Genomic DNA, 25,884 nt, shown 5'->3' on the forward strand with positions numbered 1-25,884 from the left:
AGCCGTAATCCTCGTTTTAATTTTATGATTTTGAATCACTTTAAAGATTTTATTTATTCATTTTTTCCCCCCAAAGCCCCAGTAGATAGTTGTACATCATAGGTCCGCATCCTTCTAGTTGCTGTACGTGGGACTCGGCCCTGGGTTGGACGGAGAAGTGGTGCCTCGGGGCGCGCCCGGGATCCGAACCTGGGCGGCCAGCATCAGAGCGTGCGCACTTAACCGCTAAGCCACGGAGCCGGCCCTTGAATCACTTTAGAGTAAATGATTGATCAAAAAGATGAATCCTAAAACCAAATAGAAAAGAAAAATAACTTGATACAATCAAAATATCACCCAGACTTAAGAGCAAAATAATTTTGAGGGAAGGGGAGATCTAATAAGGAGAGAAACAGTGGGGTATCTCTTTCTTACAGCCAAAATAATTATTCATTTCTAGAAAAGAATCTTTTTTGTAAAAAGGTTCTAAACTGAAATCTGAGCTGGACTGAATCTCTGTTGTGTTTCTGTTAGTGATTGTGAGATTTTATTTCTACATTAATGGTTTTATGTATAGTCATGTGTCACTTGACGGGGGTACATTCTGAGAAATGCGATATTAGGTGATTTTGTCATGGTGTGAATATCAGAGTGTACTGAAGGGGAACAAAATTTGCCACCCCAAAATGAGTCTCTTTAACATGAGATATTTTAGGCTGATTTTTTTTTTTTTTTTTTTTTTTTGTGGAAGATTAGCCCCGAGCTAACATCTGTTGCCAATCCTCTTTTTGCTGAGGAAGATTGGCCCTGGGCTAACATCCATGCCCATCTTCCTCTACTTTATATGGGACACCGCCACAGCATGGTTTGATAAGTGGTTCATCAGTCCGCGCCTGGGCTCTGAACCCGCAAACCCTGGGCCGCCAAAGCGGAGCGTGCGATCTTAACCGCTATGCTACCGGGCCAGCCCCTAGGCTGATTGTTTTTAAGAAACAAACGACTCAGAAAGTTTTTCTTGTTACCTTCCCTTTAATTGCCTAAAAGAAATCAGATTAAAAAAAACCCGTCTCAGGAATAGAGCTATCACCTTGGCATAACATGAAGTAGGTGGTAGATAGGGAAGAACTAGAAAAGCCTTTTTGTTGGGTTCCCCTCTGTGTGCTTCTGTTTCTGTGTGGCCAAAAAAACACTTGTTTTCTAAACATTTGCTCCTTCTCACCTACCTGTGAATTGCCTTCCTTCCTTTGAAGTTCCTGACTCTCCCCACCCCCAACATCTTCTTTTGTCTTTAGCTGAGGATGGTATTTAAGGTGAGGGCTTTGGCTGTTTTGATGAGTTACTGGGTTTTCCTGGGTTTCTTCCATGTATACCTGTTATTAAACTTTTGTTTGTTTTCTCCTGTTAATCTGTTTCATGTCAATTTAATTCTTAGACCAGCCAGAAGAACCTAGAAGGGTCTAGGAAAATTTCTTCCTCCCCTGCAGTGCTTACACAAACCTAGATGGTATAACCTACTACACACCTAGGCTGTATGGGACCAATCTTATGGGACCACTGTTGTGTATGCAGACCATCGTTGACCAAAACGTTATGTGGCACATGACTGTACTTTCGTAATGGTTATTTTATGTATATGTGGTGTGCGCCCTGGACTGTATGCCTCTGGAGGTCTAGGGCCATTTCTTTTTTTTTTTTTTTGTGAGGAAGATCTGCCCTGAGCTAACATCCATGCTAATCCTCCTCTTTTTTTTTGCTGAGGAAGACCGGCTCTGAGCTAACATCCATTGCCAATCCTCCTCCTTTTTTTTCCCCAAAGCCCCAGTAGATAGTTGTATGTCATAGTTGCACATCCTTCTAGTTGCTGTATGTGGGACGTGGCCTCAGCATGGCCGGAGAAGCGGTGCGTCGGTGCGCGCCCAGGATCCGAACCCCGGGCCGCCAGTAGCAGAGCGCGCGCACTTAACTGCTAAGCCACGGGGCTGGTAGGACCATTTCTTATATTGGTTTTATAGTCCCCTCAGGGCCTAGCACATACTATGTGTGTTGTAGATGCTTATTGGATTTCTTACTAAATTACTCTAGCATGAAGTACCAGAGTTTTGTAGCCAGGTAGACTGAATACAGCAGGAGAGTTGCTATCAGTGGGCACTGATACTGATTATAGAATTAAAGCAGAATCAGTGCGGATTCTGCTCTTTTCAGATCAAATGCATGCATTTTAGAGAGTTGACATGTAGAATTTAGTCATGTAAGACAGTACCTTTACTATTGAAACTGGAAGTGTTACATATGAGAGATATGACACAGAAAGTAGGGAGCCTGAGCTTTGGAGTCAGATAGACTTGGGTTTGAACTTGGGCTGTACCACTTATAACTGAGTGATCTTGGTAGACTTTTCATTCGTTTTTTTAAGAAGGGCTAACACCACTCACTGTAAGAACTTTTAATCAATATTGAGGTTGTGAAGATTCAATATTAACCACTTAACACAGTGGTGGCACATCTTTGAAGTCTTTCTAAAATATTAGTCTCATACTGGCAAATGTTTTCCTGCCTTTTTTTTTTTTCCCCTTCGTGAGGAAGATTGGCCCTGAGCTAACATCTGCCAATCCTCCTCTTTGTGCCGAGGAAGACTGGCCCTGGGCTAATATCCTTGGCCCATCTCCCTCCACTTTATATGGGATGCCGCCACAGCATGGCCTGACAAGTGCTGCGTAGGTGCGTGCCCGGGATCCGAACTGGTGAACCACAGGCCGCCGCAGCAGTGTGTGTGCACTTAACCGCTTGTGCCAGTGGGCCAGCCCCTTTTCCTGCCTTTTTTGACTCTAGCAGATTGAAATAAAACATCTAACAGTTATATAGACAAATGACTTACTATTTTCAGTTTTAAAAGCTAACTGCTTTTATTAAAAAGAAAGATTAATTACATTTTCATAATACATTGCCAAAGAGAGAAGCTTGTTTATTAACTACCAACCATTCTAAAATGATCTAACGCCAAAATCTGCTTCTACTTCAAGCAGCTGTAAAACATAAAACAGAGATGAGCAGGACTCCTGTTGTTTTTCTGATTTGTAACAGTAGAAGCTAGCTTACCTGCTGTGAGTATTTGATTTGTGCTGCTGCACATCTTTAAATTGGCTGGGAAGTGCACTGTGTAATATTTTCAGTTTTTAGATGCTGGTGAAGAGTCTTGATTTAATATTGGAACTTTGTTTACTATTGTTTAAAGGTAATTTGGTCATCTTACATTTTAATGCATAAATTTCTTTCCACTATAAAAATCAAATTTGAAGATTTACTCAGTTTTGGTGGCTCTCAAATCTTTCATTATATGCTGTCACTCATGATAGACCTTGTGCCTAATATTGCTCTGGCTTGGCCATCTATTTACTACAGACTCTAGAAGGTGAACTCAAGTTCAGGCCCAAATGATGTTTGACCAAGGCCAAATGAAAATTAAAAGAAAATTATTTTAGGAGGAAAAGTCTACGCCTGTTTATAGGTTGAAAGGAAGGAAATAGCAGAAAAGTTAGAGATTTAAGAAAAAGAGGAAATGAAAGCAATTCACTTTTAAAACAAATTTTGAAAGAGTATGTAGTTTGTTTATATAATCTGGGTCTCTTCTTTCTTGTATGTTACATTAAACACTTATAAATGTTAAGGCACTTTTTTGGTTATCCTTATGACCCAATTTGTACTTTAGAAAGATATGTGGAGGATGCATCATGGAGAAAAGAAATTGGAGTGAAGGAGACCAGTTAGGAAGCTTTATTTAAGAACCCTCACAACAAATGATACAGATTTGAATATTGTGGTGGGAATGAAGAGGAGATGCCAAAATCGTGGGTTAATTAGGAAATAGAATCCATATGGTTTGGGAGCTATTACTGTGATGTGAAGAAAAGGGTGTGATGTAGAATAATGCTTGGCTTTCTTATTTGGTGACTAAATGGATTGTGGAGTTTTTAAACCAAGAGGAAAAGAAAGATTCGTGGAGAAAAGGACAAGTTTTTGACGCTGATTTTATGTTATTTGAGGGACATCAAACTGGAGATTTCTAGTTGGCAGCTGAGTATTTGTATCTGGCACTCAGGTAAGAGACCCAGGCTTGGAGAGTAGTTGAAATTGCTGATTAAATCATTCAGGAGGATAATATTAATGCGAATGGAGTAGCACTAAGAATAGAACCTTGAGGAATATAAACCTTGAAGGGACAGGCAAAGAAGAAGAATCTTAGAAGGAGGCCTACACCAAATGGTTAAAGAGATTTTGAGGAAAACCAAAAGGGAGTTGCATTATGGAAGCCAGAGGGAAGTAGTCACTTTAAGAAGGAAGTTGTTCATGTCAGATATCACAGAGAGATTAAGTGCCACAAAGAACAGGTAAAACAATCAATAGCAGTGTAGTTTACATTGAATTACAGTATAATACTAAGAGCTTATATTTAATGGGGTGGAGAATAATTCATAATCATTCTCTTTCATTATGAGCATAGATATTTGGAAGCTAAAACTTCATGGTGTTCAAGTTTGAAGATACTGCCTGAGGGCTGTCTAGTTAGGCGTTACTTTATATCACAAAAATACAAACTCCACATTAGTCTAACAATATGAGATCATGTAGAAGTATATGTGAATATATTTAAATTTGTTTATACTTCTTTAAAATTAATTATATTTTGTCTATTCTTTTTTTAAGAGTTCTTGTCTCTTGGCAGTATCAATTGGCTGGGAAGGAGGTGTTTATGTACAAACCTGTGGCCACACATTACATATAGATTGTCATAAATCTTACATGGAATCATTACGGGTAAGTTGATTAAAACATTTTTAAAGGTGTATGTATCTTTCCAGGTAGTAAATATTTTTACAGTATGTACATCCTGATTCATCTTGGGTGACTTGACTTGCCATTTGAACTATCCAGCCTCTTAGTTCCTTGCCCTCTTCAACTTCAGGGATTTCATTTCTTTACTTCACTTTAGCAACTGACTTCTGTGGCTGTAATTTTAGACATTGCTACTCTAGCTCTGAAATATTAAGCTTTAATATCCTATCATATCATCTTTTTTTTTTTTTTAAAGATTTTATTTATTTATTTTTTCCCTCCAAAGCCCCAGTAGATAGTTGTATGTCATAGCTGCACATCCTTCTAGTTGCTGTATGTGGGACGCAGCCTCAGCATGGCCGGAGAAGCGGTGTGTCGGTGCATGCCCGGGATCTGAACCTGGGCCGCCAGCAGGGGAGCGCACGCACTTAACCGATAAGCCACGGGGCTGGGCCCTATATCATCTTTTTATATGATTTTTCTTCAAATTATCTTATTTCCATTCTCATTAGTGTGTTTTGCTTCTGACATCAAGATCTCTACTCCTTTAACCCCTTAGCATTTTTCCTAGTGCAGTAGCTCTTCCTAGCCTCACTTTCTTGGACTATGCTCGTTCTACTCTTAATACCAGTCATTTAATTTTAGACCCAGGCAGCTAGCCCTGCTAGAAAAATCATGAAACTAAGTGAACTGGTAGTTCCACAAATTTTTGGTTTCCTGTAGTAGTGGCTTAGACTAGGGTTGTGGACTGTAGATATTACTTATCAATTCATTCACTTGTCTTTGATCAGTTCCCTCTCCTAATCTCCTCAGCAGCTATTCCAAACCTTTGCCTCTCCTCTCCCAAACTCTTTGCCTAAACCTCAAGATCCTTTCCCTTTCATCAGATTCTCTCTTCCTATGTCACCAAGAAAAGTGGCTCTCTGTCACATATACCTTAGCTTTCTACCTTGCTTTTTTCTATTACCTGATAAATGAGTCTGTGTCCCAACCAACCCTCTCTTTTCTACTTTTTGAGGGAGTAGTCCTTCTTCCAGTCAGGAGTAATTTTTGTGGCTGTGCTCCAGTATTCCTTTTCTTCCCCTATCACCTCAGGGGCCTTGATCTGTGAGTAAGTAACCTCTTTTTCTTCTGTATCTTCAGTTTTTCTGCCCGTTCTGTCCCTTCTTTTCAGTTCATCAAGATGCTCAAGTCTCTGCCATTCAGTAGTCTTTCCCTTGACCTTGCATTCCCCTGTAGCTACAGTCTTTCCATTTCTCTCAGCTCAACTTGAAAACATCGTCTACTCTGTTCCCAAATTCCTAACTCAGAAACAGTGGGTTTCTCTCTTTCTCTTCCTTTTCCTTATTCTCACATTCAGTCGCTTCCCAAATTCTATTGATTCTGTCTCCTAAATCTCACTTGAACATATTCTGCCTTTATTATTCCCACTTCTACTTTTTGTGTATGAGTCATCTCTCATCTTGACTATTGCAATTTCTTTCTTATCAGTTTCCTTACTCCAAGTCTAATTTATTCACTATATTGATCTTTCTAAAATATAAATCTGGTGACATATGTCATTGGCTTAAAAATCCTTTGCTGACTTTTTCCTGATGGGATAAAGTTCACTCCTTTCTGAATGGCATTCAAGGCATTCCATGATCTTGGCTTGCCTGGTGCTTTAGCTTTATCTTCCATCAAGTAAGCATTAATAGGTTAATTAATAGTTCCTTAATCACATTATGCATTTTTTATACTTCTATATTCAGTCATTCATTCAACAAATATTTATTCAATGCCTATAGTGTTCCAGATACTGTGATAGACATTGGGGACACAACAGTGAATAAGGTACAGTTCCTTCCTTCAAAGATTTTACTGTGCATTGCGTGAGACAAGGAAATAAATAAACAGTTGTAGTATGTGTGCTAAGTGTTATGAGGTATATGCAGGGCCTTATTGGAGCATCTGCCAACTGCCAGAACATTTGATGAAGTAAGGTGCTTGAGTGATAAGACTAGAGAAGTGATTAGGGGTCAGATCATAAAGGGTCTTGTGGAGAATTGGGACTTGAGACAGATTAGTCCGTTAAGGCCATTAAAGGCTCTTGAGCAGAGATGTGACATGTTCAGAAAGATAATTGTAGCAGTTGTGTAGATTGTAAGGGATTGTTGTGCGATTGCAAGAAAGTAAGAAGGAATGTGAGGATATCATTTAGGAGGTAAGAGATGATGGTGGCTTGGGCTTAATCATGACAGTGGAGAAGGAGAAGAGGTTAGAGATTTGAAATATATTTAGAAGAAGGGTCTTCTGGACCCTTCTTGGGAGAGATTGCATGTGGAGCATAATGGGCAGGAAGGAATCAAGGTGAAAGATGATGGTGATCATTGAAAGATTTTGATTGGGAATAAGAGTCTTACATTAGGTGGATCATACTGGCAGCAGTTTAGTTGGAAGAGTAGTTAGGAGATATTAGCAGAGGGGTAGAAGGAAGAAAGTGGATGGAAGGACTGATGGGATTTATTAATTAGATAATTGGGGTGGGAGAAGGCAGGAAGCTGAAGGAGATGCCATGACTCTCTTCTTTCTGAGGCAGGAGGTGTAGCTTTGTGCTCCTGGAATAAAGGAGACAGAGCTGGGGTAGGTGAAGGGACTTGACAGCTGAGGAGGTGGTTTGGAAAAACCACTTTGGAATTGAGTGAGAAAGTGCTTCATAGGATGTTGGAGAAAGATTCCCAGGCAGTATTGAGGGCTCATTTGAGGTTGGAAACAGTTGGTAGCAAGAAGTTATTTTAGTTTTCTCAAACAGCACTCAGTTTGGGTGCAGAATTGGAGAAATCATGCATTGGATTAATTTAGTATGAAGGTTTTGTTAGGTATATATCATAGAAGGAGAGGGGATGAGAAGTATTCACTTGAGAGTTTTGAGTTTTGGTAGATCATGATATGTAGTCAGGATAGGAAAGGCATGATAAACTGGGAGAAAAAGAAGGGAGTAAAGGAGATTGGAATTGGCAGTCACAATGTAAGATGTTTGACAGTTTTCAGATATGGACAATTTCGGGTCATTACAGGATAAGGGTGTAGTCATGGTAACAGATGCTGGATTAGAGTGGAGGTCAAAGCCATAAGAGCTGATTTGGTCAAGGAGCTGTGGGACTAAGATATAAGATTGGTTGTCCATATACATACTGAAGTTACATAGGAGGATGGCAGGACTTGCAGCAACGAGGAAAACTGATGTAGGTACCAGAGTCTTCAGTGATTGAAGGCAGTGAGTGGCAGTGAAAAGGAAGGAAAAGAGTGGTATCACTAAATGAGATGAGCCACAAAGACAGGAGATTGCAAGGGTAATGATCTGGAGCCAGCACTGGAGATGAGAAGGATACTAAAGTGTGAGGGATGTGGGAGAATGAGCAGTGCCTAGTTGAGAGGGCTTCTCAGGAGACTTCAGGAAAGAACCTAGTTTCAATCAAGGCAGGGAGGAAGACTTAGCATTCTTTAAAGTTAAGGCTGTAGGGAAGCCTATCACAGAAGGTCCTTCTGTGACCAGGACCCTTGCCCCAACCTTCTAGTACACTCTTCTTGTGTATCTTTGAAACTTAGCTCATAAGTCTCCTTCTCTGGGAAGCTTTCTCTGTTGCATTTGTCACACTGTTATAATTTGTTTGTTTCTATTTACTTTTAAATTGTACCTTAAATGAAGTACCTTAAGTGAAGATGTATCTTAATTCTTTATGGTACAACATTTGACATATGGTAGGAGCTTAGTAAATGTTTGTAGAATTGGATTTAAGAAGACATGGTGTTACATTTTTAAGGACTTGAAAAAGTAAATATCAAAAAGTAAAAAAAAAAATAGAATTCAGTTCTTTCAATCAAAGTATTTGACATCGAAGATACAGTGAAATGAGCACCAAATAAGGAGTTGGCAAACCTAAGTTCATCCTGGCATCGTCATTAAATACCTTTGTTACCATAAGCAATAAATTCATTTTCTTCTCTTTGTATCATTTTTTCCTCATTATTTTTGTCTCGTTAGTAATAATGCTCCTACTGTAGCATTCATACATATATATTAATGCATTAAAAACATATTTTGATATAAAGCACTAGGTTAGTGGCAGAATAAGAGAGAGACTATTGAGAAAAAGAATAATACAGTGGTTAGGACTACACAGTAGCAATGGTCTAAAAGAGCAAAATAGATGTGGGGTGGTGTCAGGCAAAATAAAGGAACAAATGTAGCAGCCTGGATTCCTGCTGTAAGTCCTCTGGTTACTTAGCAGGTATTGCAGTCTCTGGTGAGCAAGAGTTTCCTCCCAGGCCTATGCGCATTACATGTCTCTGTTTCAAAAATTTTGCTTTTTCCTCCTCTTCCTGTCAGAAACATCTGAAGGAAAGGTTGTTAAATTAATTTCCCTCCTATCACACTTACGTTCTGAGTACTCTAACTAAATCTTTCCCCTATCCATTAAACCTAAACAAAACCACTGTATAAACTCCAATCAGTTGTGTTCAGCAGTTAGACACCTTAGAAGACACAGCACATTTTTTAGGCTCAATTTACTCTCAAAAAGCTATCTATTCTACATCAAAGAACACGGGCACTGGGAGAATCTTCCCAGTAGTCACTTATAAATTATGAAAACAGGGGCATCGGGTAAGAGGAAGGTGATCTGCTGTAATGTGGCCTGCTTTTTGAGTTATTCTTTGTCTTAAATCCACATTTCAGATTGATTGCATCATTTGAATGTTTCATACTGAGAGAAGAATAGGATACTTAAGCAATTCATTGGTGATGGCAAGTGTTGCATGATTGCCACGATGTAAGAAGTGATTTGATAAGCTTCAACGATTAAAGATTTTATGTTTTTATGACATATATTAGAGATGTATTTTTTATGTGGTTCATTTATTTACTGTAAAGTGTGGTGGTATAAATTTTGTTTTCTGTAAAGATGTACATCATACATCTATATGTTTATTTCATCTTTTAGAATGACCAGGTTCTTCAGGGCTTCTCAGTGGACAAAGGAGAATTCACATGTCCTCTCTGTAGGCAGTTTGCTAACAGTGTTCTTCCTTGTTATCCTGGAAACAACGTGGAACATAACCTTTGGCAACGTCCTAGTAACAGAAACCTACAAGATCTCATAAAGGAAGTGGAAGAGCTGCAGGGACGACCGGGAGCTTTCCCAGTAAGCATCAGTGTAAGGCAGAAATATCCTAGTTAACTCAGCTCTGCTTTTCAGTTTTCATTTTTGTTCTATTTCTAAATTACTCTGGACCTTTATACATTTAGTAGAAATTGCTTTTGGAGGTTTTTCTCTTCTGTTTGTGGTTATTAAAAACAAAAAAGAGAGTAATAGAACAAATTATTGCTGAAGGCTATACTTTTCTTTAGTCTAAATTGTTATAGTTTTAATATATATCTTCCAGATCATGAAATCTTATAAGATTAGATATGATTAGACTCTTTTAAGATGTTGAGTATTTAAAAACAAAGCCAAACAAACAAACAAATTATATATATGTCTCTCGCAATGTAAAGCCCAATCTAATCATTAAAAAATGTGCCCATTAGGTGTATTAGAATTAAGATATATTTACACACACACACACACACACACACACACAAATGTGAGTATGTGTATTAGAGAGAGAAACTATTGTATACTTGATTGAACCATTCACCAATGTCAGTCTGTTTTACTGTGGGATTTGGTGTAAGTGAACTCATCTTTTATCCCATTCAATAGAATTTATTTATTTGATTTAAATTCTTAAATATTTCACCTTCATTATAAATTTAATGATGTAGTCTCTGAGAGAAGTGACAGGTGACAGCTGTGCCTAGTTTCTGTGGTAAATTTATGAAAACTATGAATGTTTGACTTTTGAAACAGAAATTCATATTTTACACCTACTCATAAAGATTGATCTCCTGACATTCCTTTTCTCAATTGAAGCCTAATTTAGAATCTGTGTTTTTTTTTTCTTTGTAAATCCAAATTTTTTTGTGTTTAAAGTATGCTTAAAGTAAGAGACATCAACATTAGTCTTTGAAAAATGAACTTAAATGAAGGTCAGGCTTTTTATAAACATGGAAACTGTTCTAAAATGTTATTTTAATGACATCCACTCATTTGTTACGAATATAGTTTGTGTGGTTAATTCATGGTTGGGTTAAAGTATTACCAATCACAGTATAGAATTAGGATAAAAGATTGCTAAAATAAGAGAAAATATTTTTTGATCTGTTTTATCTTTGTGCGCTAAATATATTTATATGGATTGCTAATGTACATCTGTTTTGACTTTGTAACTTTAATTTCCCAGTGTGTTCATATGATAAACATTGTAGTGTTAGCCTATTATCAGAGAAAATGAATATAAATAAACTTTATATGTATGTTTGCATTTTTTATAGTCAGAAACCAACTTAAGTAAAGAAATGGAGTCTGTAATGAAAGATATAAAAAATACCACTCAGAAGAAATATAGAGACTATAGCAAGACCCCGGGCTCACCAGACAATGATTTTCTCTTTATGTATTCTGTTGCTAGGTAGGTACATATATAGTATATACTTTTATATTTACTTATCATTAATGGTTTTATTTTATTTACTGTCATATTTATTTGAAGAAAGGCTGCATATTTGTAATGTTGATTGAAATTATAGCTAGTTTTAGAACCTCCTAGAAGGCTATAAATATATAGTTTTCCTTCATTTTCTGTAGAGTTTTTATTTTAATGAAATATTTAGGTAAGTGTTATTAAACATTATAGGATACATGGGAAAAAGTATATTATTAACATTTTGGGACAGATGCCTACCTCAAAGCATGTCAGTATTATATATGAAGGGTTATTAAGAAATAACTGTTCAAGTTCTGTCAAAAAGTGATAATACTGAGAACTAAAACATTGTAATATGTTAAACACTTTTAATATGTAGAAAAATAAAAACAGTAAGAAGAACTTATTTTGTGAAAGATCTAGTAATATCCTGTAAGAATACAGATGGAATAAGAATACTTCAGAAAACTAATTGAATGAAAATGGAGAACCATAAAAGAAGTAAATAGAGGAGAAGCAGGCACAATTAGGAACTTGTAAACACTTTCGGGCTAGCCCTGGTGGTCTAGTGGTTAAGATTCAGCACTGTCGCTGCTGCTGCCCGGGTTGTTTCCTGGTCAGGGAACCACATCATCTGTCTGTTGGTTGTCATACTGTGGCAGCTGCGTGTTGCTGTGATGCTGAAAGCTATGCTGCCAGTATTTCAAATACCAGCAACGTCACCCATGGTGGACAGGTTTCAGCGGAGCTTCCAGACTAAGGCAGACTAGGAAGAAGGACCTGGCCACCCACTTCCAAAAAAACTGGCTGTGAAAACCGTATGAATAGCAGCAGAGCATTGTCTGATAGAGTGCCGGGAGGTGAGAGGATGGAGCAAAAAGACCAGGCAGGGTTCCGCTCTGCTGTGCACAGGGTCTCTAGGAGTTGAAATTGACTCCATGGCACTAACGACAAAAACACAGTCTGCCAGAACTGATTATTGTAGACCTCTGGATATCTCTATTAACATACTTTGTATTTTGTCCGAATAGTATTATAAATAGGTAAGATTTAAAGACATAATGTGACTTGAAGTTATGCACATTAGTGGCAGAGTAGGACTAGAACTCAGATCTCTTGAGTCAAGGTCTAGTGTTCTTTCAATTACTATTCTCATTTTCCTCTCCTGTGTTCAGCTTTTTTTATTGGTCATATATGCATGCAGTTCATTACCGCCATTCTCTCTGCCCCATTCCTGGAGCAGAGGGTAACAAAAGAGTAAATGAATTATACGTAGTCTTTAGAACCCAGGAAAAATAGCCAGACTTAGAAAAGTTGCAGCAAGCAAGTTAGAGCTCAAGATAAGGAAACATTAGTCTTTGGTCTGAAAATGCAAATGCTGAACATGGATTGATGTAAAAGAATCTAATGGATTGGGAAGTAACTTTCTAGTCTGTATATTCCTAGACTGTTGTTGTTATTTATTCAGAATGCTTTAGGGGAAGATATAACTGTTAATTTAACAGTTTGTTTCTGGAGAGTTACCAATTATTACATATTTGCAATAGAACATACTTTATGTGAAAAATAAATTGGATATAATTTAATTTTGCCAAGGGTTCAAGTTTTACAAAACTTCTGTACAATATTGGTAATAATGTTGTAGAAGATTGTAGAAGGGATGAATGTAGACCAGCTTAGTTATATACACACACACACACACACACACACACATTTATGTTGCTTATGTATTTATATCTTTGATTTTATTAGGATTACCCTTATAAGAAAATCCTGGTTGAATAGGAATGATTTGTACGTAGAATTTTGGGATAGTATGATAAATCAAATAATTTGGTTTAGATTTAGTTTAGTGAAAGTTTTAGATTCTTATTTATTGATTTAAATATAAAAATAACTTACAGAATAAAGCTTGCCATGATATGGGAGACTTTTGGGATCAACATATTTCGGTTTTTCTTTTTATGAAGAAGCAGGGACAGATATCAAATGTTATTTTCTAAAAGTGTACGTAGAGAAACAGAAAAAATATGCTCTCTCCTCCTCCCATCCTTTTCTAATCCCTGATGATAAACTTTAAAGCAGCAAGATAATGATCATGAAAGTAAAAGTATGTAACCCTTAAAAACTCATTATCCTTTGGTTAAAAGGTCATTGCAAAGTTCTGAGATTGCATGCTCTCTCTGTTTTACTTAGTCGTTAAAAAGAAAACAAAAAAAAAAATTGACTCAAAAATTAACAAAAATATGAATTGAAGGAAAAATGTTATGTTGTATCATGTTTGAATAGGATGTAATTTTCTCAAGGTAAGAAACCAGGTCTTTTATAATTATCCTATGCCTAGAGTATAACCTTATTTCATAAATACTTATTATTACAGAGTATGATTTTTATGCCTAAAAGGTAGGCATTAAAATATTTAGCAATATTTAAAATGCTTGAATACTTAAGTAAAATATTTAGCAATAAACTTAATTTGAATTATTTAACATTTTTTTTTTTTTTTGAGGAAGATTGGCCCTTAGCTAACATGTGCCAATCCTCCTCTTTTTGCTGAGGCTCACTGGCCATGGGCTAACATCCATGTGCATCTTCCTCCACTTTATATGGGATGCTGCCACAGCGTGGCTTGCCAAGCGGTGCGTCGGTGCGCACCCGGGATCCGAACCGGCGAATCCCGGGCCACCGCAGCGGAAGGCGCGCACTTAACCGCTTGCACCACTGGGCCGGCCCCGAGTTATTTAACTTGTGAATTAAATGTTGTGATTCTTAAATGTATAATTCACTAGAGCATGCAAATTTATTTGTATCTGACGTTAGTAATGTGAGTGGAATACAACCCTAGTTTCCCAAAGGGGAATTTCTCCCAGCTGAACAAAGTAATTCTGTTTGCTCTTTGGGGAGCTTAAATCTTTTGCTTGGAAACAAAATATTTCTAGTGGGTAACTAGCCTGTAAAGCTGTTTCCTTTAATAATTGTTTTAGAGCTATGTTCTTTTGTAGGACAATACTTATCTCTTTGTTTTTCATTTTATTTGCATGGTGAATGAAGCCTTAGAGGATTTTCTGAGGGCAGCAGAGGAGACGTTGTTGGAATGATATCTTTTCGTTGCATTGAAATTAAGCAAAATCACTATATTCGAGTTTTAATGTATTTCCAAAAAAACATTCTCTTGCAAATATGAGTCGTTCATGGATTATGGAAAGTTAATTTGGGGGAAGAAATCGTTCTTCACTTCAATACCAATTCATCATTTCATTATTGAAATAATGAATGACACTAATTTTAGTAACTGATTTTTCCAAGGATTTTGGACCAAGGTACATATAGCCTAGAGGTATTGGTGAGTAGCGCTTGGTATATAGTGAGAAACATGGAAATGGAAAGAAGATGAAACATGAGTAACTGAGATCTAGGTGGAGAGACATCTTAAAATCACAAGTGGATAAACTTCTCAGTAGAGTGAATGCGGCTTGCTTTATACATTAGTTGCATTATAAGTTTAAACTTTATAAGCTGATTATGTTCCAAATAAAAGGAGTGCTTGCTAAAGTACTAAATTATGAATTCTTTTTAAAACTAAAAAATGCTTTATCAAACGAATAATCTCTCTGTATCCCCCACCCCCTTTTTTTTTGATTCACTGCTGGGTTTAAGGGAGTAGAAGGAAAGATCAGCAAAAGAAAGAGAATAAACTGCAGGGACTGAAGAAAATCTTATCATTAGTTACATATCAAAACAAAGAGATTGTCAGTTCCTAAAAATTTTTGAGCACTTTGGTAGGTACCATGAAGGATTTAGAAGCTGTATCTGAAATGGTCCCTGCTCTCCAAGAATTTACAATTTAGTTGGAGAGACAAAACTAATATACATCAATCTGTATAAAACAGAGTATATGTTGTTTAAAAAAATATATCCCATTGAGAAAGTGCTAAAGAACTTTGAAAGGGAAGATTAGCAAATTGAAATTTAAAGTATGTGGAAGTGCTTCTTTCCTGTCCCAAGAAAGGGGACTTATTTCTCCCTAACTCCTGAAGGAGTTAGAGCTTGAGCTGACTGTCTTGTATAAATAGGCTGTGGTATGGATGAAGATATTTTTCTCTCTGAGAAATTGCGTAACTCGCTCAACCAGTGAAGGTGGTAGGTTCAGGTGTTGAACCCACACCATACCAGTGTGTGTTTGAGTGTCTCTCTGTGTGTGCCTGTGTATATACACATTTGTTTTTCAAAGTATAGCTCTGAAAATAGAAGTTAGTGCCAAAGGGGGAGGGAGTAGAAGGGAAAGTAGACCTTGGTCATGCAAAAAGAAGCTGGAGCGTCGTTGGAGGAGTTTTTATATGGGTATAATCTAGGTGGCCACCATGATAGGGTTTAAGCAATCTTTTCTCATCATTCCTTCAAATGTAGGGATTTTCTCCTCTTCTTTTTTCCTTCCAAACTAATTTGAATGTATTTGTTCTAGAAAATATAGAAAGTAGAGTCTACTTTTTTCAGAGAACAAAAAGGCTCAGAAAACTCCTGCTCCCAGCACATCTTTATGTTCACGTCATTTATTCAGGAAGGCAGAAAGACTATTGTGTTGTGATTTTCAACAGTGAGGATCAGACATGGGGCACGTGGTGCATTTGTGTGGTCTTTTCTCTAGCAATGCCAATTTTGATGTAAATGAAATAAGGAAAAGCTGATGCTTAGGGCCTCTGACATATCGATTTTTAGAGTCCTAGATTTTATTACATGATACTAACCCTTTTTAACTCAGAAGGAATGTTGTGCAGGAGATCTTCTAACCAAGATCTGAAATAATTTATTACATTTAGTAGTTTTTGTTCAAGTATTTTTTTCAAATCACATTCCTGGTAACATGTTTATCATCCTTTAAAGTATCTTATTTGATGATTGAATAAAAAGAATTGTTCTTGTATTTATATTTGATAAATGTTTTTGAAAATTATGCTGAAATAAAAGCTGATATTCTGGTTCTGACATTTGTTTGTAAGAATTGATCGTGTGTCTGGTTAGCTCTTTTAAAAATACTATCTTAGGAAATCTTAGTTTTTATAAGAGAATATAGCCATTAATTTTTTTCTACAGATTAGGCAACAGAAGATTTGTGAAAACAAAATGTATTGATCTCATTTATATTCCCTTGATGAAGGAACACATGCTGGTCTCCGCTCGCTTTCTGTCCACTAATATGAAATCCTTGTCCCTGCTTCCTTGCTGGTAGGTTTTTAGAAGTTCAGTGAGCAATGCAAATCACCTGAAGGGTGGAAAATTCCCTTGTCACACAGATGCCCTTATCAGCAGCAACCAGATGGAGCTCTGAGCAGGAACATTATCAATGTTAAATTGGTTTTCTTCTCCCCCCTGAGTAGAGAGGATTAAAGCATTCCTTCAGGAATGGGTGACAAACATACAGACTTAGGAATATTAATATTTTTAACAGTTTGCATTTATAAGTAAATGTATGAAAATAACGTTTAAAAACATTCTGTGTTCAAAATACAACCAAAACCAGTTCAAAATGTTTTGTTTTAAATAAAATAGGATATTATTCTTTCTGGAATTTACCTGCAAAGAGTAAGCTTGAAACTTTGCCTTTTTTTTTTTTTTAAGATGGGCTATCTCACTGTTAGTGTCAAATGCATATCTTGGATATAAACTAGTTTATTCAGATTTAGTTGTGGCAAATAAAGGTGTGTTTAAGTTTGTTAATACTGTTGAAGTAAAAATACACAAAATTTAAATTATCACTCAGAATTTTCATTTCTTCTTTTGGCAAAATTGATTGGCTATTTTACTGTTACTATTTTTGAGTAAATCTTTAGATTCTGCATCAATTTGGTTTTTGAAATGTCAATTTACTGATTATTGCTATTCTATAAGCTAATAATTGCTAAATATATTGTAATTTCAGATCTATATGAACAATACTGATATTTCACAATGTCAGTAGTTTACACAGTGTATTTTAATAAAACTGTAACTTTAGAAGTATGTAAAAGAGATTGCTGTTAATTATATGTGTTGTTCATAACCACTTTGATGTTAGTGATTTTGTTTCTTGATATTGATTTCTAGATGCAATTTAAGCTCCAATGAGTGATAACCATTTCTCTGATAGAAAAATTGGTATGCCCTTGTGTTTTCTATGACAGTAACCACCTACTTAGTGGCTATCAGTTTCAGTACAAATTCTTTCATCAGATTTGTATGCAGGTTTATGAAATATATTACAGTTTTTTTCCTTAAGGTCTAGTTTTTAGTATTTGCCAACAATTGGGACTTTGCAACACTTACACTGTGATGTGTGCACTGTTTTGCAGGTATAAATATGAACATATAAGTAAGGATAAATAAACTGTTCCCCTTTTTATTTCTAAATATCAGATAAAATATGAGTATTACTGATATTGCATAAACTATACTTTTGCAAATAATAAAGTTGAAAAACTTTATTATTTAGATTGATTCAGACATATCAATAATACAGATTAAAAAGTATTGCTTCATTCTGATCACTGAAATATGTTTTAATGTTTTACTTACAGAACCAATTTGGAACTTGAATTAATTCATCGAGGAGGCAATTTGTGTTCAGGTGGTGCAAGCACAGCTGGGAAAAGGTCTTGTTTAAGTAAGTATTCAACAGTGCTAAATTAAAAAAAATTTCTAGTGTCATTTTTTGAAAGCATTTACAGGCAAAGTGATCTTTTGGTGTATTTTCAGATTCTTTTTGTGTTACGTATAAATAGTTTTAATAGTGATTATATGCTTTAAATGGTTAATCTTGTACTTAGAAGAATCATATGACTAATTTAGCTTTTTCTCTACTATGATGACTTGGTAAATAAATGTCATAAATTTGTCATTGATCAGTTTGTCCTAAATAGATCAGATTTACATTGGTTTAAAATTAAAACAGTTATTGTTCTCAGCTATAAAAAATTGTTCTCAAACTTAAAGTCTTTTAAAGAATTTTTACATTGTCTGTATGTAAGAAAATCTCTTTATAAAGACAATTTGTGTTGCCTACAGATTCCTGTATATATAGCTGCTGTTAATCAATGAAGGCATTTGTACTGTATTTTGATGTGCACATTAAAATGTATTAAAATTGTAGATGTTTGCTTTTATTTATGAGTATACTTTATATTGCAAATGAGCATGATTCTTCAATACTTTTTGTGAGGGTATATTTAGGTTGAATTGTAAGGATATGTTTGAGGGAAGTGTAATTTGGAACTTAGAGAAGATGTTTCATGAGCATGGTTTTGATACTATCACTATTTAGTCATTGTTTAGAGAATTAATGTGAATACTAGGAGTGATATTATTTAATATCACATACAGCTAATTATTGGTCTGAAATCACTGGAGTTAAAATATTACCTAATGTGATTGGTGTGGGAAATAAAAATTGTTTAAAATGCATAATGTATTCTTCTGAAAAATGAAAATATTTTCTTAAATGCTAAAAATATTAGTAATTATTAAAAATTATCAATACACATTGGTTTTTCAAAAATATATGTATATTATTTTTAAAAGATATATATGTAATTTTGGAATGATTTCAAAGCAAAGGACTAATCAAAAACACATTGCGATTTCTAACGTAAAGATATAAACTTATGTGAAATTTCAATTGAGTTACTTTTACAATTTTTACTAGTTGTATTAGATTTTGATATTTTAGGTTCTAACTTGCTTCCTAGAAGTTTAAGGTTTTGGAATTTATTTTTTAGTATTTATTGATCCCTTGATGTATGTACTTAAACCCTATTTATACCCAGTGATTTAGTATTATATTCTAAAAGGGAAGTTGTTGATACATGAGTTTTAGCTTCTAATCTATTTGAATTAGCAGATACTATAATTTCACTTATATAAATTATTCTGTCTTATTAATTTATTGTTAATTGATATTTGGCTTTGGCTGATAATATTCCAGAAACTGTTATATTAGAAAGCATTTTCTAATAAAGGAATTTCTAGTAAAGAAATTTGTTTTATGTTAAAAAACTACTTCATTTTTTTCCCTCTAAGGTACTTAAGTTTATCCAGAGGCTTATAAATGATGAATTTATCCAGATCCTAAAAATAGTGGTCAAATTCTAGCAACAACCACTTCAATTATCAGTGTCAATTTTAGTTTAAATTATTAGATAGCTACTTCCAGATAGCTACTTTCATTTCTGTTTTTCCCCCCCTTGAATGAATAAGAGATTACAATGTGCCAGTACAGAAAATGTCGTGATGACATTCATCCTAAATATAAGTTCATACTGTTTTTAGCTTTCTTTTAGTTCTTTTTTTTTCCAGCTTTATTGAGGTATGATTGACAAATAAAAAATGTATATATTTAGGTTGTACAACGTGATGTTTTTTGTTTTTAGTTTTCATATGATTTATTATTGTTTAATTGCTTATGCATTATTTATTCTAATACTTATAAAAGCGGCTCTGTAAGTCATAGATATAGAATATATTGTATGTTGTATATAACGTCCCACTTTTCGCAAGTGTATAAACTTAACGTATTTGTTATTTGCCCAAGCCTAACTCAAACCTAATTTATGTTGAACATCAGAACTTAAATTGATGGTGTTTCATAGGATCTTAGATCCAATATCTCATTTTTTCCATCTTCCAGTAGGACTTTTATGGTATTATTAAACAAAAGTTCTATCTTTTCTCTAGGGACTTCTAATAAGTCAGTATTTTCCTTTTCTCATTCATTACCTCTCCATTACCTCTTAAATATCTCATTTTGAAAGTGTCTCTCTTTTTGTTCATAATATTTTGGGGAAAGAGTGAAGAAATGCTCTACTAATTAAACATAAGGGAACTTTTATTTTTGTCATTCTAAGAATACCACACTTTCGGATTAATGTTCTCACAACTTCTTGATGAAATTGAAGATTAGTTTAGTCAGGAAAAGATTTATAGATTTTGTCTGGAACGACTTGAGCAATGCCTGATAGATAATTATGGACGCACACACAGAGAGAGAGAGAGAGACATACAGGCACGCGTGCACAGAGGTGGAGGGGAGGAGGAGAAGATTATTCTTTTTACAACAATGAAAGTAGAAAATAATGGTCACATTTTACTGAGAAATCGAATAATATTGTAGTGGAATAATGCCATTCAACACTTACATATTCAAACAAATTTTTAAAGTATTGAGGTAAAACGACCAATCAAAATAAAAGTTATGTCTGAGATATTTTCCACAGTAAAAAATGAGCAAAATTAATTCATGTAGCAACATTCTATGGTATTTTAATAATACCTTACATTTGTAGTTTTAAAGTACTTTCACATACATTATTTAATCTTTAGAATGACCACGTGAGCTAAGTGTTATCTCCTTTTCATAGAAAAGGAAACTAAAGTTTGGAGTGATTGCCTTCCAAGTCATTCAGCTGGAAAATGTCAGAGCTTGCACTTGAACCCAACTCTTCTGACTCTACATTCAGTTTTGTAAGACATATCCCTTGCCCTTAAGTGTCCCAAAGGATGCAGAACCTTCAAGAACTTTCACCCTTAGGCTTAGTCAAGGACATCCTACTTCACACTGTTGCACTGGGGTCTTTCCAGGCTCTGCCATGCAAACCCGACTATTATCTTGTCTGTTTTCTTTTGCCAACCTTTCACTGTGAATCCTAATTTTGTTTTGGGCCACCTGTTCAGACATTTTCTCAAGTCTTGATTCCTTCTTCCCTCGATACCAGTTTGTTCTGCTTTATTTTTCCCCACTTTGCTGGCTGGTTCCCCCTTGCTCCGGGTGTGAGCCATCTGCATCAGCTCCCACACACGGTTCTGCTCCTGATTCCTGGGTCAGAGCTCTAGACTTCCTATTTATCTCCTGGAATGTCAAGCATTAAGGACCTTGTGTTCAACAGATAAGACTAGTTCGAGATAATTTATTGTAAGATAGAAAGTGTTAAGTTCTGAAGAGGGGTACGGATAAAATTCTAGGAAATTTGGAGGTTTGGGGTCACATCTAGCTGATAGAATCATTGAAGGTTTTGGTGGACATGGCATTTGAACAAGTCTTTGAAATATAAGTCAATTTAGTTTTTGTTACAAATTGTTATATACACTGATAGGTATCACCAACTTGGTTAGCCACAGATGTAGGACAAAGCAAATGTAAAAACTGAAGGCATAACTTTTTATAAGAATAATGTTTTATTAAGATAACTCAGTTTTTTCATTCAAGTGATTTGAAAGTGATATGAAACTCCATAGATTTCAGTAAAGTTCATAGGCTTTCAACACTTGTTTGCCGTATATTCTTAGTGCATTTCTCAAGTAGAAATTGTTGAAACCAATGGCACAGGCCTGTGGGGGAAGAGGTGTCATTTGATAAATTATTAATATTGGAGGATAAATTTTTAAAAATACTTATATTTAGGTAGTACAGCATCTTTCCCTATCTTTCAGTCTGAGACTTTCTACTTATTACTGTAATTTAACTAAGAAGCCACAGTTTCATATCACAAATGGATTTCATGATTTTATAGAGAGATTAATTAAAAGTTAAACTTGCATCAAGAGAGGTTAAGACAAACCCTTGTTTTGACGTTTTTCGTTTGGGGAGCCTTGACTTAATTGTGATATGATTTATGATCTTATCAGGAAATGATGCATACAGTGAATAACTGCCCCCTGTGTTTGTTATTTATAGAAAGCAATCCAGCTTAGATGTGTGCAGACAACTTAAAATAGTTTTAGTTACTCAAAGAATGAATTTTTGGTGAATTCAGATTTACAGAAAATTATTTTGATGTTAATTTCACCCTGCAGTAAGGCTGCATAAAGAAATTGTTGAATATGACCACAAAATTGCTCTAAAGTAGACTGACCTTATTTTTTAACAGTGGTAAAATTCTGTATCTATGGCCTACTAAGGTCTTTTTCAGATTTAAAAATTATGAATTCTACAAATAGGTTGAATCACAACTTTTATTCTATTCTCTTTATTATCATATAAGAAGAGGAAAATTTGGCTACCAAATTATTATAACTTCAAAGTACATAAATAAATACAAAAATGTAGAAATTGCCTCCTGGCTCCATTGTTTATGAGTAGGCAGATGGTTTAGGGGCAAGCTATTTAACCTCATGGATTCTGTATCTCATAATACCAAACCAGAGGATTGTCGTAAGAATTCAATTTTGCCGTATATGTTCAAGTCTTCATAGATTATAAATCTTAACATGACTGTTTCTACTACTTCAACATGACCATTATCATGAGGGTTGTGAGTAAGGAGACCGTAAGCAAGATTAAAGTTCATTTTTAGCTCTTTTTTTTTTTTTTTTTTAAAGCACTTGACACACGTTCTATTGATCTGTTAAGAGATGAGGTTAGAAGGACAGAATGGGATTTATTCCTAAAGACTGATACAGCTTATTATCTATTGGGAACAAAACACATTGTTAATTTGGGGAGACCTGGATTGGAAGGGTAAGGATATGGCAGGAAAATTTGAGCTAAGAGTAGTGGCTTTAACTGTTCTTTGAAGTCTGGTCTGAAGGTCCTATGCTTTGTGGCCCCAGTAACCAGGCCTTTCTGCATTTATGATTTGCATATTTCAGGAGCTAAGTACCACAGATAATAATTTCCACTTTTAGGGCATAGGGGTCCTGAGATTTTGCTTGGCTTAGGGCAGGGCAGCTAGCTCCTTTCTTCTGCAGTGGGATTAGACACCTTCCTCCTGCTCCTCAGTTTTAAATGAGGTGCTCAAATTAGACCTGGATTCATGGAGTACGTCCTCTTTGGTAAGGAGGAAATTAGGAGTCCTAAGAACTCACCTTTTTCTTTACCCTTCCTAGGACTGCCTATATGTGGAAGCAGAATTATGCCCCTCTCCACCCCGTGTTGTCCCATGCTATGTTGTAAAGGTGAAAGGAGAGGCTGCTAGTCATTTAAACCTTAAAACAGAAGGAGAGTAATTCCATGAAAGTAATACTAATACTGTAATAGTTGAGGTAACCAGAGAACAATGACATAGTGTGCCTGGGAGTGGAGGCATAGGAACTCCGTGGGGCAGAAGAGGAACACAGTATGGAAAGTAGGAAAATACTCAAGACAGCCTCTTCCTTTGGTATTTTCCCATTCTCAAATGGGAGAATAAAACCTCTCCTAAGTAAGCAAAGCTCTGCCACCTTACCCCCGAACCTACATGTGCCTTTATTGACTAGAAGCAGCATAGAATACAGGCATACCTTGTTTTATTGTTCTTGCTTTATTGTCCTTCGTGGATACTGTGTGTTTTTTTTTAGCTGAGGAATATTCGCCCTGAGCTAACATCCATTACCAATCTTCCTCTTTTTGCCTGAGGAAGATTCAGCCTGAGCTAACATCTGTGCCAGTCTTCCTCAATTTTGTATGTGGGTCACCGCCACAGCATGGCTACCGACGAGTGGTATAGGTCCACACCAGGGAACTGAACCTGGGCTGCCGAAGTGGAGCATGCTGAACTTAACCACTAGGCCACAGGGCTGGCCCCAGATACAGTTTTTTTTAACAAATTGAAGGTTTGTGGCAACCTTGTGTTGACCAAGTCTATCAGCGCCATTTTTCCAACAGCATTTGTTAAGAAATACATTTCGTAAGGCTATAGCTGCCGTAGATAGTGATTCCTCTGATGTATCTGGGCAAAGTAAATTGAAAACCATGTGGAAAGGATTCACCATTCTAGATGTCATTAAGAACATTCGTGATTCGTAGGAAGAGGTCAAAATATTAACATTAGCAGGAGTTTGGAAGAAGTTGATTCCAGCCCTCATGGATGACTTTGAGGGGTTTAATACTTTGGTATAGGAAGTAATTGCAGATGTGGTAGAAACAGCAAGAGAAGTAGAATTAGAAGTGGAGCCTGAAGATGTGACTGAATTGCTGCAATCTCATGATAAAACTTGAATGGATAAGGAGTTGCTTCTTATGGATGAGCAAAGAAAGTGGTTTCTTGAGATGGAATCTACTGCTGGTGAAGATCGTTGAAATGACAACAGAGGATTTAGAATATTACATAAACTTAGTTGATAAAGCAGCAGCAGGGTTTGAGAGGAGTGACTCCAATTTTGAAGGAAGTTCTGCTTTGGGTAAATTGCTACCAAGCAGCATTGCATGCTACAGAGAAATCTTTTATGAAAGGAGGAGTCAATTGCAGCAGATTTCATTGTTGTCTTATTTTAAGAAGTTGCTGTAGCCACCCTAACATTCAGCAGTCACCACCCTGCTCAGTCCACAGCCATCAACACTGAGGCAAGATCCTCCACCAGCAAAAAGATTATGACTCGCTGAAGGCTGAGATGATGGTTAGCATTTTTAGCAATAAGATATTTTTAAATTAAGGTATGTACATTTTTTTAGACATAATGCTATTGCACACTTAATAGGCTTAATACAGTATAATGTAAACAGAACTTTTATATGCACTGAGAAACCAAAAAAATTCATGTGACTTGCTTCGTTGCAATATTCACTTTATTACAGTGGTCTGGAACCAACCTGCAGTATCTGCTAGGTATGCTTATACATACCTGGGAGGGGCACTGGGTTGGAGTTAGAAGATCTTGGTTCTAGTCCTATTATCTGTTGGATTTTTGGAAAATCACCTTTTTACCTTATTGTGCAAATGGGGATGATGATATTGGTGCTGACTGTCTAACATGTCTATCATGGGTAATGTAAGAATCAGATGGTATTAGATATATAAACTAAAGTATTTTATATTATTAAATTTTTTCTTAACCCTTTAAAATTCCTACCATGACTGCCACTTTATTCCCTGCCCTGTCTTGCCTGGAGTAGTGAGGAATGGGATAGGGAAAGATTAGTCAGCTCCTGTCACCCCATGGCTAGTGGAGACTTTTTTATTGACAGTTATTTAACCCGTGATAACCAGACTGCTAGGACTAAAATCTTGAATGATCTGGAAATACAGACCCAGTTAAGTTTACCTTAGGTAAATTTTAACAGTGGTACAATTTAAGATAGAACCAATTTATAATATCTTTAGGATAACTCTTCTCTTTAATATGTATATATATTTTAATGACCAGTATGAGTTATCCTAAGACGTAATCTACCGGTTTTAGATTTCTTACATGTTTAGAAATAACTGACAGAGACACAGAATTTCCAAGCTGGAACTGAGCTCAAAGGACATCTGTTTCAAAAGCATTTTTCAAAAATTTTACCATAAAACAACTTTGGGTTCAGTTTCCTTAAGTGGATATTCCTGAAGTCATAAAAATTGGCATAGTATCATTTTTTTGTGTGTGTATGGTATTCATAGTCATACATGTAAAACTCTTGATTTTATAATAATGTTGGAGTTGTCTTTATTTTATAGATTTTTTTGTAAAATAGTCTTATTAATATTGATAAAGATAAAAGAGATTGTTATATCTTACCTTTTTGTTCCAGCTGAGTTCTTATAATTAATTCTTAGTTTTTTAACCAGTCTTTTAGGGTTTTCGGCT

At 35.7% G+C, this 25,884-nt stretch overlaps 1 protein-coding gene across 4 annotated transcripts in view; it reads left to right on the forward strand.

The window, feature by feature from the left end:
- The window catches only part of UBR3 (ubiquitin protein ligase E3 component n-recognin 3), a 240,113-nt gene that overhangs the window by 153,257 nt on the left and 60,972 nt on the right, over window positions 1-25,884 (forward strand). For 3 of the 4 annotated variants that reach the window (XM_014785872.2, XM_087435378.1, XM_014785874.2), the window contains 4 exons: window positions 4,681-4,791; window positions 9,792-10,004; window positions 11,225-11,361; window positions 17,928-18,013. In XM_014785872.2, the coding sequence (XP_014641358.2) occupies window positions 4,681-4,791; window positions 9,792-10,004; window positions 11,225-11,361; window positions 17,928-18,013 (547 nt within the window). The remainder of the gene's footprint in view (window positions 1-4,680; window positions 4,792-9,791; window positions 10,005-11,224; window positions 11,362-17,927; window positions 18,014-25,884) is intronic. The other variant, XM_014785873.2, reaches the window with a different exon arrangement.

This window comes from Ceratotherium simum, chromosome 9, assembly GCF_057802395.1.
Source record: "Ceratotherium simum simum isolate JZ-2026a chromosome 9, ASM5780239v1, whole genome shotgun sequence".
Classification (NCBI taxonomy): domain Eukaryota; kingdom Metazoa; phylum Chordata; class Mammalia; order Perissodactyla; family Rhinocerotidae; genus Ceratotherium; species Ceratotherium simum.